The sequence below is a fragment of the Colias eurytheme genome, chromosome 12, assembly GCF_061535395.1.
Source record: "Colias eurytheme isolate Ceu_HAF_F1 chromosome 12, ilColEury1 Martin Lab GWU primary, whole genome shotgun sequence".
NCBI lineage: Eukaryota > Metazoa > Arthropoda > Insecta > Lepidoptera > Pieridae > Colias > Colias eurytheme.
In genome coordinates, this window is record NC_142991.1 from 2,950,659 (window position 1) to 2,964,716 (window position 14,058).

Here is a 14,058-nt window from a genome sequence, read left to right on the forward strand (position 1 = left end):
GGGTGGGACATGTATCATTCTGTGCGTTTAAACCCCTTCGTAAAGAAACCACGTTCAGTTTGTTTGGCGAGGGTGGCCAAATACTCTTTCTTTGTTTATGCCGACATAGCGTCGTCTGTTTGTTTTTAAATTTACATATTATTCAGTACTTGTGGATCGCTTTGTTCGTGATATAAATATACAAGGGAGTAATTGTCATGGCAATTCAATTTTCCTGTACGTGTCATCAACTAAAGGTTTGACTCATCTTAAGCACAATGTTATTGTGCATATTTATGCTAACACATGTAGAAGACGCCACATCTGGCATAAGATTGTACCAAATGATTTCTATTAGATTAATTAATTGTTTAACTTATGTCTCTAACAATTTTTGTTATTTTTAAATTTCACAATAAGAGTGCAAACTATCGACTTAAAGTGCGGGAAACTAGTTGAAGTTCTTAGTAGATTTTTTTATTTATTCATAGTAATTATAAAAATACGAAATAAATAATAGTATGCCAAACCATATCTACAGGGAATATGTCTATCACATATCAATCTTAGACATACGTCTGTTGAATCTATAAATAAACAACCAAAATAGACACATTACATATCACAGTCTATTATCAGCCGGGATATAAAAAGTACAATACTATCATCACTGTACGCACTCGGAATACCCTTCCGGAGCTCGTTATTACAAAGCAGCTGTGTACTCAACGTCCCCAGGCAGATAAATAAATATTCATAGCTTCTTTTATATATTTACACGCGTCATAATCATTTGGGAATCCTCTTTCCATCCGTGTGTTACGTATCAGCTATCATGTTTGTTTTTACTAATTGTGAATGTTACAAATTTTCGTAATGGGGCGATGCTGTTGCAACAAATAGTGGTAATATTTAGTAATGATGAATGTAGGTACTGCTATGAATTACTACTATATGCTTTTACAAGAAGACACGACCAATAAATCATACAACTGAGTAGATCCATGTATAGCGATTTCGAATCTAATAATATCTGTTGATGGACGAAAAATTTGTATAGAAGTTATTTTAGCGCACCAAATTAAGCGTACATAGATATTGAGACTTATTTTAAACTCGCTTAATGACTCAAGATTAAGTTTATTTTAATCTGGCTAAAACTGTTATAAATAATTCCTAACAATTACAAAGCCGGTTCAACCCTTCCCAGCGTCGCAAGAACCTACAACATTTCATACTTATTTAAATATAATTAAATGTATTTGGCACAATGAAATAATGACAAAGTATCCGTCACTGACAGAATCCAACTTGTCATTATAATGATGGCAAGCCGACGAGTGTCACCAGGATGATACTTGACACATTTCGAGGGGCTCAAATTTAGTCATTGTTCAAATTAAGATTATTGTTAGTTAACAAAGCTTTGGGGATACACAGTCTATTTAAGAAATACGGAATATATAAAATACTAGCTTCCGTCCGCAGTTTCGCTCGCGTTTTCAAAAAAAAAACCTGCATAGTTCCCGTTCCCGTAGGATTTACGGGTACAAATCTATCCTATATTATGTTAATCCAAGTTACCCTCTATATGTGTGCTAAATTTCATTGTAATCAGTTCAGTAGTAATTGCGTGAAAGAGTAACAACGATACACACACATCCATCCTCACAAACTTTCGCATTTATAATATTGGTAGGATAAGAAGGATTGTTTTAATAAAGTTACTTCGAATATATCTTGAATATAATAATAAATAAACTAATAAATTATGAGGGTTACATTTTTCTAGGCTGCCTGAGGCTACACGTTAACTAGCCTATTATTATAATTTTAATAAGATTATTGAGATGTCGCAATATTATATTTTCTTCAGCTTACATTGTTGTGCTGATAAATACATATTTATTATTAACATTCTCAATACATTATACCTACTCATAACAATATTAGAATTTAGCCTTAGAGTCGTTCGTATGGACCGTGGACTAAATATCAAATGTTATTTCAGAACTATGATTTCTGATTAAGAGTCTTGAACTCGCACTAATTGATACTCCCAATTAACAGCAATTCCGTCTGTCTTCATGTCCTATATGTTACGTTTATTTAACACAATTATGTTTATCTTCATATACTATAGCATATTTAACAACGCTAAACCATTTTGTGCATGTTATAATGTCAAGCTTCGGCTCTAACAAGCTCATTATAATTAAATCACATTAGCAAGTTATTTTCGTACCTTCCTCATTTTAACACAAATTTAGCAACATTTGCGACCGTGGCTTTAATGACCCTTAATATTATAACAAAAGCTCTTGATTGATGTTATAAAGATGCTTGTATGATTCATGAATTTACTCTAATAAGCAACATAACGTCCTATTGATAGGACGAATAATGGACAAATAAGGGGTAACTCAATTGTATAGACTACCTTATTTATATTTTGAATAAAAAAAAAACAATTTAAGTTTGATTCAGTATTTAAATTCTCATGTAAAAACTCAACTTTCCAATATTTATAACATAACTAGCGGTCCACCCCGGCTTCGCCCGTGGTACATATGAAAAATAGATGTTGGCCGATTCTCAGACTTACCCGATATGCACAGAAAATTTCATGAGAATCGGTCCACCCGTTTCGGAGGAGTATGCAGACTAACATTGTGACACGAGAATTTTATATATAAGAGATATCTGTTCTATTAAATAATTCATCTAAGAAGCCATGTCGTCCGTTCCCAAGATTTATTTCAAAGAACTAGAAGCGAGTCTGAATAATAAAGGAAAAAATAAAATTAATCCAAAGAGCTCGTAGTTATGATTCGAGAGCGCTTTTCTCTGAGATATTTCCTGAACGATATAATAGTAAATAAAAAGTAAATTCAGATTGTAACTGGTCGAGAAGTGTTTAATGGTAGCAAAACCGACACGAATGTTGCAGACATCTATTATTATAGAGGAAATTGTATGGACGCAAGGCGTGTTTACCCGACTTCAAAAAAGGGGAAGAAGTTCTCAATTCAAGTGTACCTACATTTTTTGGTTTTGTTACCTTTGTTTAGCTTTAGACTGGATGAACCGATTTTGATGATTTTTTTATTTATTTTATTTTGTGATTTTATTATTTGAATTCTAGTGACTTCCGGATAGTCCGGTCGGATCAGGTCTAATTATTTGAAGGTAGTTTAGTTTTTTTTTATATATATATATATTATTAAATGTTTACTTGTTTGCATTTATCTCATTAAACGATGTATTTGTATGAAGACTTGCCGGTTTAAATTAAAAATCCCTCTCGACAAGGCATAAATTTATATTGCGTATCGCGGCTCCTTACCGCTTTTTAATTACAGGGAAGTTAACCAGTCGAGAGCAGTCGCTACTTTATACATGATTTTATTTAATTAATGGATCTATTTTACTCAGTAATAAAGTAAAGAAAGTATGATTTTGTATTTTTTTCTTAAATATCCTTTAAGTTGGTAATAAAATAAAAAATTAGTGAAAAATACTTTCGTGAAAACTTCCATTTTGATCAATTAAATTTGCTAACATGATGATAATGTTAAAACGTAAATGGTAATATGTGCAATATCCACCTTTATATGCCTTACCTTTAAGTACAAAATGTACTGTATTTTTTCACCAAGTTAATGATTGTGTTAAGTAAATTGAGAGCTTTTTAGCGGGACTTTTAAATCAAGTAGGTACTTTTTATTTATTTACTTACTTATATAAGATAAATTGAATAAACGCTTGTTATTTATCGATAGTACTTACAATTATATAGGTGAGCCAATTAATTTGCTTCGGCAGCGCGTTAAATTGTCCTAGCAAAGTATTCTTGAAAGCCGACGGTAGATTTTAAACTTTACAATGGCTTCGCGAATTCACGCTTGTTTTCATTTAATTATTATTCGTTTATTAATTAACAAAGTTTGATATGAGATGATGGAATTTTAAAAATGTGGGTGCCTAATTTGAATTTGCTTATACATTGGAAAAATAATATGTAGTAAAAAACAGAGACCTTGCTTTGGTTTTTATAACACTGAACCTGTACGTAATATTCATGATAAACAATTCAAAATTTGTGCTGTTACGACAAGAGCTTTTTATTTGCTCCTTTGCCCAAAATTTCAAAGACACTGAACCTTTGTCCGATCGTAGTTGCAGCGAGGACATTGTACTCACCATAGTGTGAGTCCTTATCGTTTGGTATGTTCCCGTTGGGCTCGAGGCGGTCGAGACACTCCTCCGAGTAGCCGTTGTAGGCGAGCTTGCCGCGCGCGCCGCCGCCGTTCTGCCGACCACGGCACTCGCTCTCACCCTCCGACTCGTCTTTTGTTGCTATAACAAAAAATAATATTATTATTTCAGGTCTTAGGTAGGTCACGTGGCATGTCTAATTATTCGCTCAATGCTTCCAGATTCAACCATTAAATAAAGAGAAGTAGGAATAACTATTTAGTTTTAAGTAATACCTACCTACTTGAAGTTCTTATGTGTAAATAGTACGTAGCAGAAGGTAATAAAAAAAATGTTCTTTTAAAAACATTTTAGTTATGTTACGGTTAATAATAAATGCACAACTCAATGCAAGTGTTTATTTCATCCGTTCATTTTATTGTACACCAACGAAATTATTCTATGAATTTCTATTATTCAGTTTCGTATTTAACGAATGCATTTCAACACATTTTATTTAAATTTATTCAATTAAAATATGGTCTCTAGAATGTAAAATAAAATACGTATTGAGGACAAAACGGAAAAGGGTACTTAGACGCCAAAATTTAATTAATAACCATTTACCTACAGTAGGCCTTTCTGAACAGACCGAGGACATTAAATACAGGTTTGGCTATTCAACCGTCCATTAAGGCGCTTTCATGATAATTGCAATTAGAATTAAAATCAAATTTATTTACTTGACATTTTAATTAACCGTGGTCGTTAGTGAAATAACGCTTCAATAGATTCAACAGTATTACGTCACGATTATTATAAAAACCATAATACCACCAATGTGAAATGTGGCTGTATTATTTCCAATGCACAAATTTTAGGCTAGGTATACTAATAAGCAGTATTTCACACAGTATCCTCCCTTACCATCGACTATCACTCACAACAAATTGAACATTACTCCAAAACATATCAAAACACAATAACAAAACGAATTACGATACAAAAATGTTCGCCGGATGACAAATTGATTGCTCCAATTTCCATTTCGATCCCGTTGCTCGCAGGGAGCTTTCGTTTTGACACGTAATTAATTGAGTTACATGTGGTTATTGAAATTTGTACTGAATTTAAGCTACTCGCTCGCACAATGAACATGTTAATATAAAATTAATTGCTGTGAACGTACAGCGATATACCCATGATAGTAATTATGTAGAACAGATTCCAATGATGATAACAATAATGTAAGGCAGATATCAAATACCTAATGTAAAAACTTAATACACACTTTTATTATTCCACAGCACGGATGGCAAATAGACCCAATGTAAGATGTCTTTATAAAACACTTTGCAGTCAATTCATCAGTTTTATAAAGCAGAAAATCGTCAATTTGCATGCAATTTGTTGTCACAAATAAACCTTTAACCTAGGTGTAACAACGGTATAACAAAGTTTGATTGGCTGCAACAAGCCACGCGTTGGTTGCTCAGGATTAACGCAGTAAGTCTATGCATAATTTTGCAAAGACACTGTAATCTGTGTTTACCTCTATGCTTCTTATCTTTTTATTAGTGTGGATAAAGTGTGCCGTATGACTTGTGAGAAATGAGATTCGCTTTCGATGTAGGGAATTGTGGGATTTTACGCTTGAAAATGTAGATAGTCTTAGCGTGGATACTTATCCTCTTTCAGGTGGGCTCATAGATCAATTGAATAAAATATTATTAAAATAAAAACGCACGCAAACGCAAAAGTTACCTATATAACACCGGAAAAACGCAATCACAGTTTCTTACGCGAACACTTTTTATTAATAACATGTCTCTAAGGCCAGTCACCGGACATATTTCGCATCCAATTATACAGACAATTTAACGCGGCCTTCCCCGACAAAATTACACTATTCATTATGCATGCACTCAGCAGTCAGCTTCATACGTTGCCGAAAAGAGTGGCCATCTGCCGCCAACTAGAATCAACTTTCTTGAAAGGTAAATTATTGTTCTCATAAAACACATTAAATTTATTCGGAGTAGCCAGCATCTTGTGTAATGGAGTTTTTGAACTTGATTAAAATAACGAGTAAAGTTTATTAGCAACATGTTATAATTTCAATAGAAAAGGTAGGTAATAGGTAGTAATTAGAAATAATTATAATTTATATTAATAAAGGATCTCTAAAAAGGAAACTTTCAGAAATTTCATGAAACCTTTTCTTAAAATTCATATTATCACGTCCTACCTCGTTTGAACTATTGATTATTCAATTGAACATACCTAATTCCATGCACTAAAACTATGAACACGCCAAACAATTCAATATTGAGTGGCCATTGTTTTCGGGGAGTCTTTTGTACGAAGCTTTATATTTTAAGAGCTAGATTAAAACGAACAAATCACAAATGAAAAGGCTTACGTGCACAAATTCACATGGCGGACGCGATCGCTGGTTGCGGCGTAATTTCCACTCAATTCTGCTCCGAAATTCAGGACACAATCGGTGACAAATTGAGCGGCTTATCTTTTGTTTCCCACGCGGCTACGGGCAAGCTTAACAAATTCCCTACTACACCGATTCCAAGACTATGTACGTTGTGCTTTCAAAAAATTTCAATTGCTCCATGTTCTGTATTGGTGCTATTGCTGCACAATCCACTTAAATCAGCCTCAAACTTGAACAGGGTTGTCAAAATATTTAATCGCTATTAACACGATTATAACGTGCTCGAAATATTATTGTACAATGGTAACCGAAAAATGTGCACCGAATAGCACGTACAACAACATTTTTATAATAGCGTTTAAACCGCGAGTTTCGTACAACCCAATAAACATGAAACGCGCGAAATTTCCGGAATGCCGCGCATAGCGCATTGGCAGCCCTAATTACGGCCCGAAAACCACGTACTTAGTTCATTAAGTGAAGTTACGAGCGAGCACTTGAGGCCGGGCCCGCAGCCGCCGGAGGAATGCGCCGTACATATCGGATTACTCTATTGAAATACCATTGTTCACACGAACGATAATTCCAACAAACAATAGCGCTGTATATATTTACACAATAACCATGCTGTTTTCCGGGTAGATTAGGGGATTAAGCGGTATGAAAAGCACGCGCAGTTGACCGTAAACAACATTTGTACAATTGGAAGCCATTATTATTGATATTGTAAATTAATCATTAAAATCCGACTATTGTGTTTGCGAGAGCAAATACCAAGTTAAATCATTAATTCAAACCTCATGTCAGTTATGTTAAGAGTAGGTAAGCATTGAAAATAACAGCAAAATTCAATATCCATATCAAGATAGTATTTATTGAGATAAAATTAAAGACAGGAAGAAAACATTAATGTACCTATCATAACAGGTAAACATCAATAAATTAACCTAATTAGCGATTAAGATGTTAATACAATTCCTCAAGTATCAATGCGCTAATTGAATAATTGCTATACAAAACGTTTCCACAGCTAAAGTTTCCTCAACATCTGATTTAAAAGGAAAACCGTGCCGTTTCACGACAGTCGCCTTCCGTTAGGTTCGCAATTAGTGTCTCGTATTGTTTCCTCGTCGCCGTTCCTTGTTCCGGCGGATGCTATCGGAGATCAATCTCGACAGTGTCGCTGGGGTACGTCAGACCCACCACGGGGTGGGGTTAACCCGTGTTCATAATTAATGATTGGGATATAAACACGCTTCATGTTACATGCGGGTGTAGCTATACGCAGCTGAAAGGGTACGCTAGCATGTTTTAAAAGATAAAATGTGCGTAATGAGATTATCATAAGATTGTTTCAGTTATAGATAAGGTATCGTTAGAAAAATGTACAACAGATTTGCCATATCAGTACAAATTTATCTATAGATTATTTATATAATAGAAAGGATAGATTATTATGTACTAGCGGTCCGCCCCGGCTTCGCCCGTGGTACATGTTTACGTTTTCTCTACATATAGAACCATCCTCGTGCTTCAAGGAATATAATAAAAAAAGAATTATCGAAATCGGTTCAGCCGTTCTCGAGTTATGCGCTTACCAACACATTTTGCGATTCATTTTTATATATAAGAGAAGATAATAAATAGGATACACAAGAAATAACTTCACCCATTACAGACTATTTCAAAAACATTTCCATTCAAATTCTCGATAAGGTGTGAAGTAACAAACAGGAAATATATAAAATAAAAACGTATGCATTTAATCATATTCTTTACAATAAATACAGCCGGTGTAGAGTTGCGGAAATACAACCCACGACCGATAACCTTGCGTCTGCGGTTTTTATATTATTTTTTGAGATTGCATATTTCCAATATTTTGATAATTTATCCGCGCTTGCAACTAAAGACGAACAATACAATTTCATGATACAGCCTTATCTCGGATATGATATATTACGAAACAACAAAGGAGCGCGTTTAGGTGGATACTACAACTTGCTTTATTACAAAATTTACATTTTAATGTGTAAAAAGCTTTGAAAACTTTTTTAAAACTAACTTCGAAAGATATATCGCATTTATTTCATAAAAGTTTTGTTATAATATGAATTTCATTTTGTAAAGCAGTGTTATAAACATAATAAGAATAAGTGTACCAACTTTTAATTGAAATTAATATACCTAATATAAATCGACATAAATCGCGATATAAATCGAAAGCTTTACGCTCTATGCTTTTATTTTGCTATATTTACACTACACAAAAAACCAGTACAAGAACACAAGCAGCTCATCACAACCGAATCAAAAACAACCAATCACACTTGCAAGTACCGTCAAATTATTATTTAACCATTCATTCACATACACTCCGCTGGAGATGACACAATACCCCTTTACGTCATCTACCCACCACTAACGCTATACTATACGAGTATAAAATTAACGCATTTCAATTAGACGAGATGTGGGCGCGATTGCTCATTCATTCACACGTCGAATAAATTATTAAAACGCACGTCTGTTATCATCTGGGATCTGACTCATTTCGTATTAACGATGTAGAGACTTGGTGCAAAATGTAAGCTGTCAAGTTTAATGAAACTATTTAGCTACGTTGCAGGGGGATTTTATTACCTGCAGGCATCATTAATACATTTATGTTATTGTCTATGGTGATATCTATCTACCAGCATTTTCAATTATTACATCAAAATATATGCGGGTCAATAATATTATGAAATGCTATACGACAGACATAAAGAGGGAACAAATTCAAAGCTGTGAAATAAAATACATTCAAGTTGGATGTGCGGTTAAATAGGAATCCGATTTAGACACTACACAAAACCTACGTTTATGCAAATAACAATAAAATATGATTTTTATTTCCAAACAACCTTCAAAACTTGAAAAGAAACTGAATTTTAAACACCTCATTTATAAGGAAAACAAACAAACAAATGTGTGTATGAAATAAATATATTTTTCATTTTCATTTTCATTTTCAAGGAAACATGTAAACTTAACAATCTTTAATCCAAACTAAAATTTCGACAAAATTAAAACCCGCCACATCCCACTGGTTCCATAAGATAAATCTGCAGATACCCACTACCTACGAAATACAAATTTTAATATTCATTTTGGGTCACTTGTAATAAATCGCGGGACATGAGATGGGTCTGACGTGTGTCACATCATTAAACATGTAATCTAATCACGTTTGATGGCTATCGAAATGTGAATGCAACGTGGTTAATCCATTTCGACGTACCCGTTTTGAGGGTAAAGTAAATGGAATGGTGATTAAAGTATGTACATTTGTAAGAGCCATCTTATTAATTAGGTAATTAGAATTGTACAATGTATTGCAATGTTTATTTCTGGACTACGTTCCATAACATAACAATCAATTTAGAGCAGGCTCCAAGGAGATGTTCGTTTGCAAAAATCGCGGACCTAAATCTGACTTCTGATATATATTGTATAGATCCCAGACATCCTATAGACAGATGTTGCCAACCAGTTTTGTGGTCCCCCTGCCCGCACCCCGGTAATTAAATATGGCATACAAAGAAAAAAATAAAAATTTCCAAAACATGCCGTGTGGGGTATCAAATGAAAGAGCTTATTGAGTAGATCACGAATATATAGTATACTATATACATTTCTTACACTTTCTCTAAGATTTTTTAGAAAATTTACGAAAATGGTCCATTTTTGAGTTAACTTTAAACAACTATAGATTGAAAACTCATGAATATATTTTTTAAATTATTATTTTAAATAATTAACAACAGTCCATTGTTTATGATTCAATAGTTCGTAATATAATATAAGTGAGCTATGTGGTGGATTTGATGAAAATAACTATATACTATATGAACTTGAAAATATACTCGCCATCTTTGAATGCTCCCCCCACTCCCCCATGCAACTATTTCACTGTACGAAATATTGAATCGTAAACAATGGACTATTGTTAATTATTTAAAATAATAATTTAAAAAATATATGCATGAGTTTTAAATCTATAGTGGTTTAAAGTTAATTAAAAAATGGACCATTTTCGTTAATTTTCTAAAAAATCTTAGAGAAAGTGTAAGAAATGTATATAGTATGCTATATATTCGTGATCTACTCAATAAGCTCTTTCATTTGATACCCCACACGGCATGTTTTGGAAATTTTTATTTTTTTCTTTGTATCATTGTATGCCATATTTAATTACCGGGGTGCGGGCAGGGGGACCACAAAACTGGTTGGCAACATCTGTCTATAGGATGTCTGGGATCTATACAATATATATCAGAAGTCAGATTTAGGTCCGCGATTTTTGCAAACGAAACTCCACTGAGAGTCCGGTCTAATTACTAAATATAACGATATATTTTATTAGTTAAAAAATTGTTTCATAAAGATTTATTTCCTTCTTTGTCTCGACCATTATTATTAAAACAAGCCATTCGACCAATTTGAAAAATGTACAGCAGTTTATCCTCAAGTTAATCCCACTGTCTGAACTTAAAAGGCAAACCGCTTCACATTGGGATATAGTTGATTTCAAAGGAAATACAAATTGTTTGAAGTACTCAGGAGTCGATGTCAAACTTGACGAGGGTTTCAAATACCTTATGGTTCAATCACCTTCAAGGATCTTATCAAGTTCCTATTTCTAATGAAGGGTAGGTGGAGATTAATTAAATTTAATACGTGAGAAGTGAATCACATCATTTTGCAGGAAAACTACTATATTATGGTCGTTGCACTTTCAGACTTCAATGACATTTAAACGAGAGTTAATATTTCAAATATAATGTTTAAAATATACTCGGTATTATAAAATTTATACAAGGATAAATGAATTGTGGGTTCACAAACTTTGCGCGGAATTCATTACCGCATAACTTGAATCATCTATTCTGAAAATTCGTAAAATTGTTTCAACAATGGATGAAAGAACTTAGGGAAAACCCGTCTTACGAACGGTAAAAGGAGAGCAAGCGACCACTTTGCAGCGAGCTATGTAGGTCAGCTAAGGAAAGACTTGCTAGGCTTTGTAATTAATGACCTGCTTTTGGGAATTAATGGCCTCTTTGTCTAGTGCTAAGCTTATTTACGTTACATATGCGCTAGGACTCTATATCTAGAAGAAGTAAAAAATGCCGGTAAAGTTAACGTAGTATAAATATCAAATTGTAGAGCTCTGTGAGTAAAATAATTACGTAAGAGCTACTGAAATTGAAATTAATATAGAAGCTACGAACATCAAATATTAAGCACAACATATCCCAGAAATTCTATTGATATAAGGTTGTATCAAAATAAAACAACGAACGATTAAAACGCAACACAAAGTGAAACTGTAACTCCACATTCTCCAAATAAATACGAGTCAGGTATACAAAAGTTTCGGTTCTATTTATGTTTTGTTGCGGCTTGCGTAAAGTTTGACCTTTCACTGCGATTACGGTCTCGTTTCGGCCTTCAAGGAAAGCCCTTTACATACTGAAATAGTTTTTGTTATGATAGCATTAGGCCTTTTTGTGTACGTATTTTCTTCATACTTGCGGAGAGATAGTTCCTTGAGGGGCTGGTAATATAATTCCGTTACTCGCTGTAATATATACGATGGAATAACATTTCTCAACTAATATATGGACTGAAGAAATGATTTTCTCGAATAGAGAAAGTCTGGCTTGGACGTACGTTACTGTGTTTATATAGAACCTTGTCTATTAGTCTTCCAGTTTTATCATTCGTGTTACCATATATTTGAAAGTCTTAAAATTACCAAATAATCAACGAAGTGGAGTCAGTACTTCTAGTAAGATTCTTTCAAGTTTCATTCATGAATACTCTTTTAGTTCCCGCTAACAGCCTTCTATGGTATCTTCACGTAGCAGCGTTAACTACTATTAAGTTTTCTGTGGTATAAGTATCGAATTACGAAGAAATTCTGGAAAATTTATCAGTGTAAGTGTTAAGTCTACGCAATAGGTAATAGGGAACTTATTAACTGTAATTGAATGTAATAAAATATGACCAGCCCTAGTCTGAATCACGCGTGAATCACGGCAAGGAAGGTTACACCACCCTACACGCATGTTTACGTTTTATATAACAATGTTTATATCTTTACAGTGGCTACCGGTCGGTACTAGTAATAATTCAGTAATGTTTACGTATTGTTTCTCTGTTATGATCTCATATTTATTATCATATTCAATGCGAGTTGTAATAATGTGTACTTTCATGTGAAATGCGGAAAATGTTATATTTTATATGAGACAAGTCGTGAAATATAATTTTAATCGCATTTTTGTAAATGTTAAAAAAGTTACATAAAATAAATATAAAATTATGTTCACAAATTCTTATTAACTGAATTACAAAACCATAAAGGCAAATATAATTCCAGCATTTACTCTACTAGAAGTATGCTTGACTTTGGAGTATTTTAACGTAAAGAACTACTTTACTTTAATTTCATAACATTTATGTTTATACATTTAAATATTCCACTCTCCGGATTAGTAAATAACGTCTTGTTAAATTTAGCGATCACGCCTCAAAACACATTAGGAAACGTGATTCTATAAATAGCCTAATGAGTGTTACAGTTACAAGTATCTTAGCTAACAAGAGGGAGAATAATTGTTAAAGGGAACGGTGCTAATAACCTCTCCCTAGAGGCAAGCAGTCAGGGACAGTCATTAACCCGAAGCAAACAATCCAGGCCGATCGACTATGGGGCAGACTTTAAACAAACACGCACCAAGCAGACTCGTGAATCAGACGATAATAATTGTGTCAATAAACCAGATGTTTTTAGACGATCACGGCAAAAGAATGTTACGCTTTTCTCCAACCTTTATTAAGATCATGAAAGTGTCAAAAGGAAAGTGTGCTGGAAGCATTTTGCAAATTTATGCAATATAGGCTTTTTAAATACGTAAATAGAGTATGAATTTGGGTAACATACGCGAGTAACACGTGTTGATAAAATATTCTCGTATCTTATAGCTGGTTTTAAAATATGCAGTTGCAATGAATACAAGAAGCGCATTTACTCGTACATTAAGTAAGAAATTCCAGAATGATATTTGAGTCCGTTATATTTCTAACGTTTCAAACATGTGTAACATACCGTTTCGATACTAATTTCAAACCATGGCGCTTGATGATTTGCCAAACGATAACGTAGTATATGAACCGATGATTTAAAGAAGTTCATTGAACTGCATAATGCAGTCGCGTGAATAAGATCGTTCCCGTTCGCCATTAAAGCCAATGATTTATAACGTTTCGACTAATAAATTATATAAAGCAGATACACACAGGACTACATAATAAGTTATGAAGCAATAAATGCTGATAAACATCGTAACGGCCAGAAACGATCATACACTTAGCGCTGCTAT

The 14,058-nt window shown here is 33.6% G+C and overlaps 1 protein-coding gene across 2 annotated transcripts in view; it reads right to left on the reverse strand.

The window, feature by feature from the left end:
- Window positions 1-14,058, reverse strand: part of Eip63E (cyclin dependent kinase Eip63E) — a 77,564-nt gene that overhangs the window by 15,943 nt on the left and 47,563 nt on the right. For both annotated transcript variants that reach the window (XM_090108206.1, XM_090108208.1), the window contains exon 3: window positions 4,183-4,338. In XM_090108206.1, coding sequence (XP_089964332.1) covers window positions 4,183-4,338 — 156 coding nt within the window. The remainder of the gene's footprint in view (window positions 1-4,182; window positions 4,339-14,058) is intronic.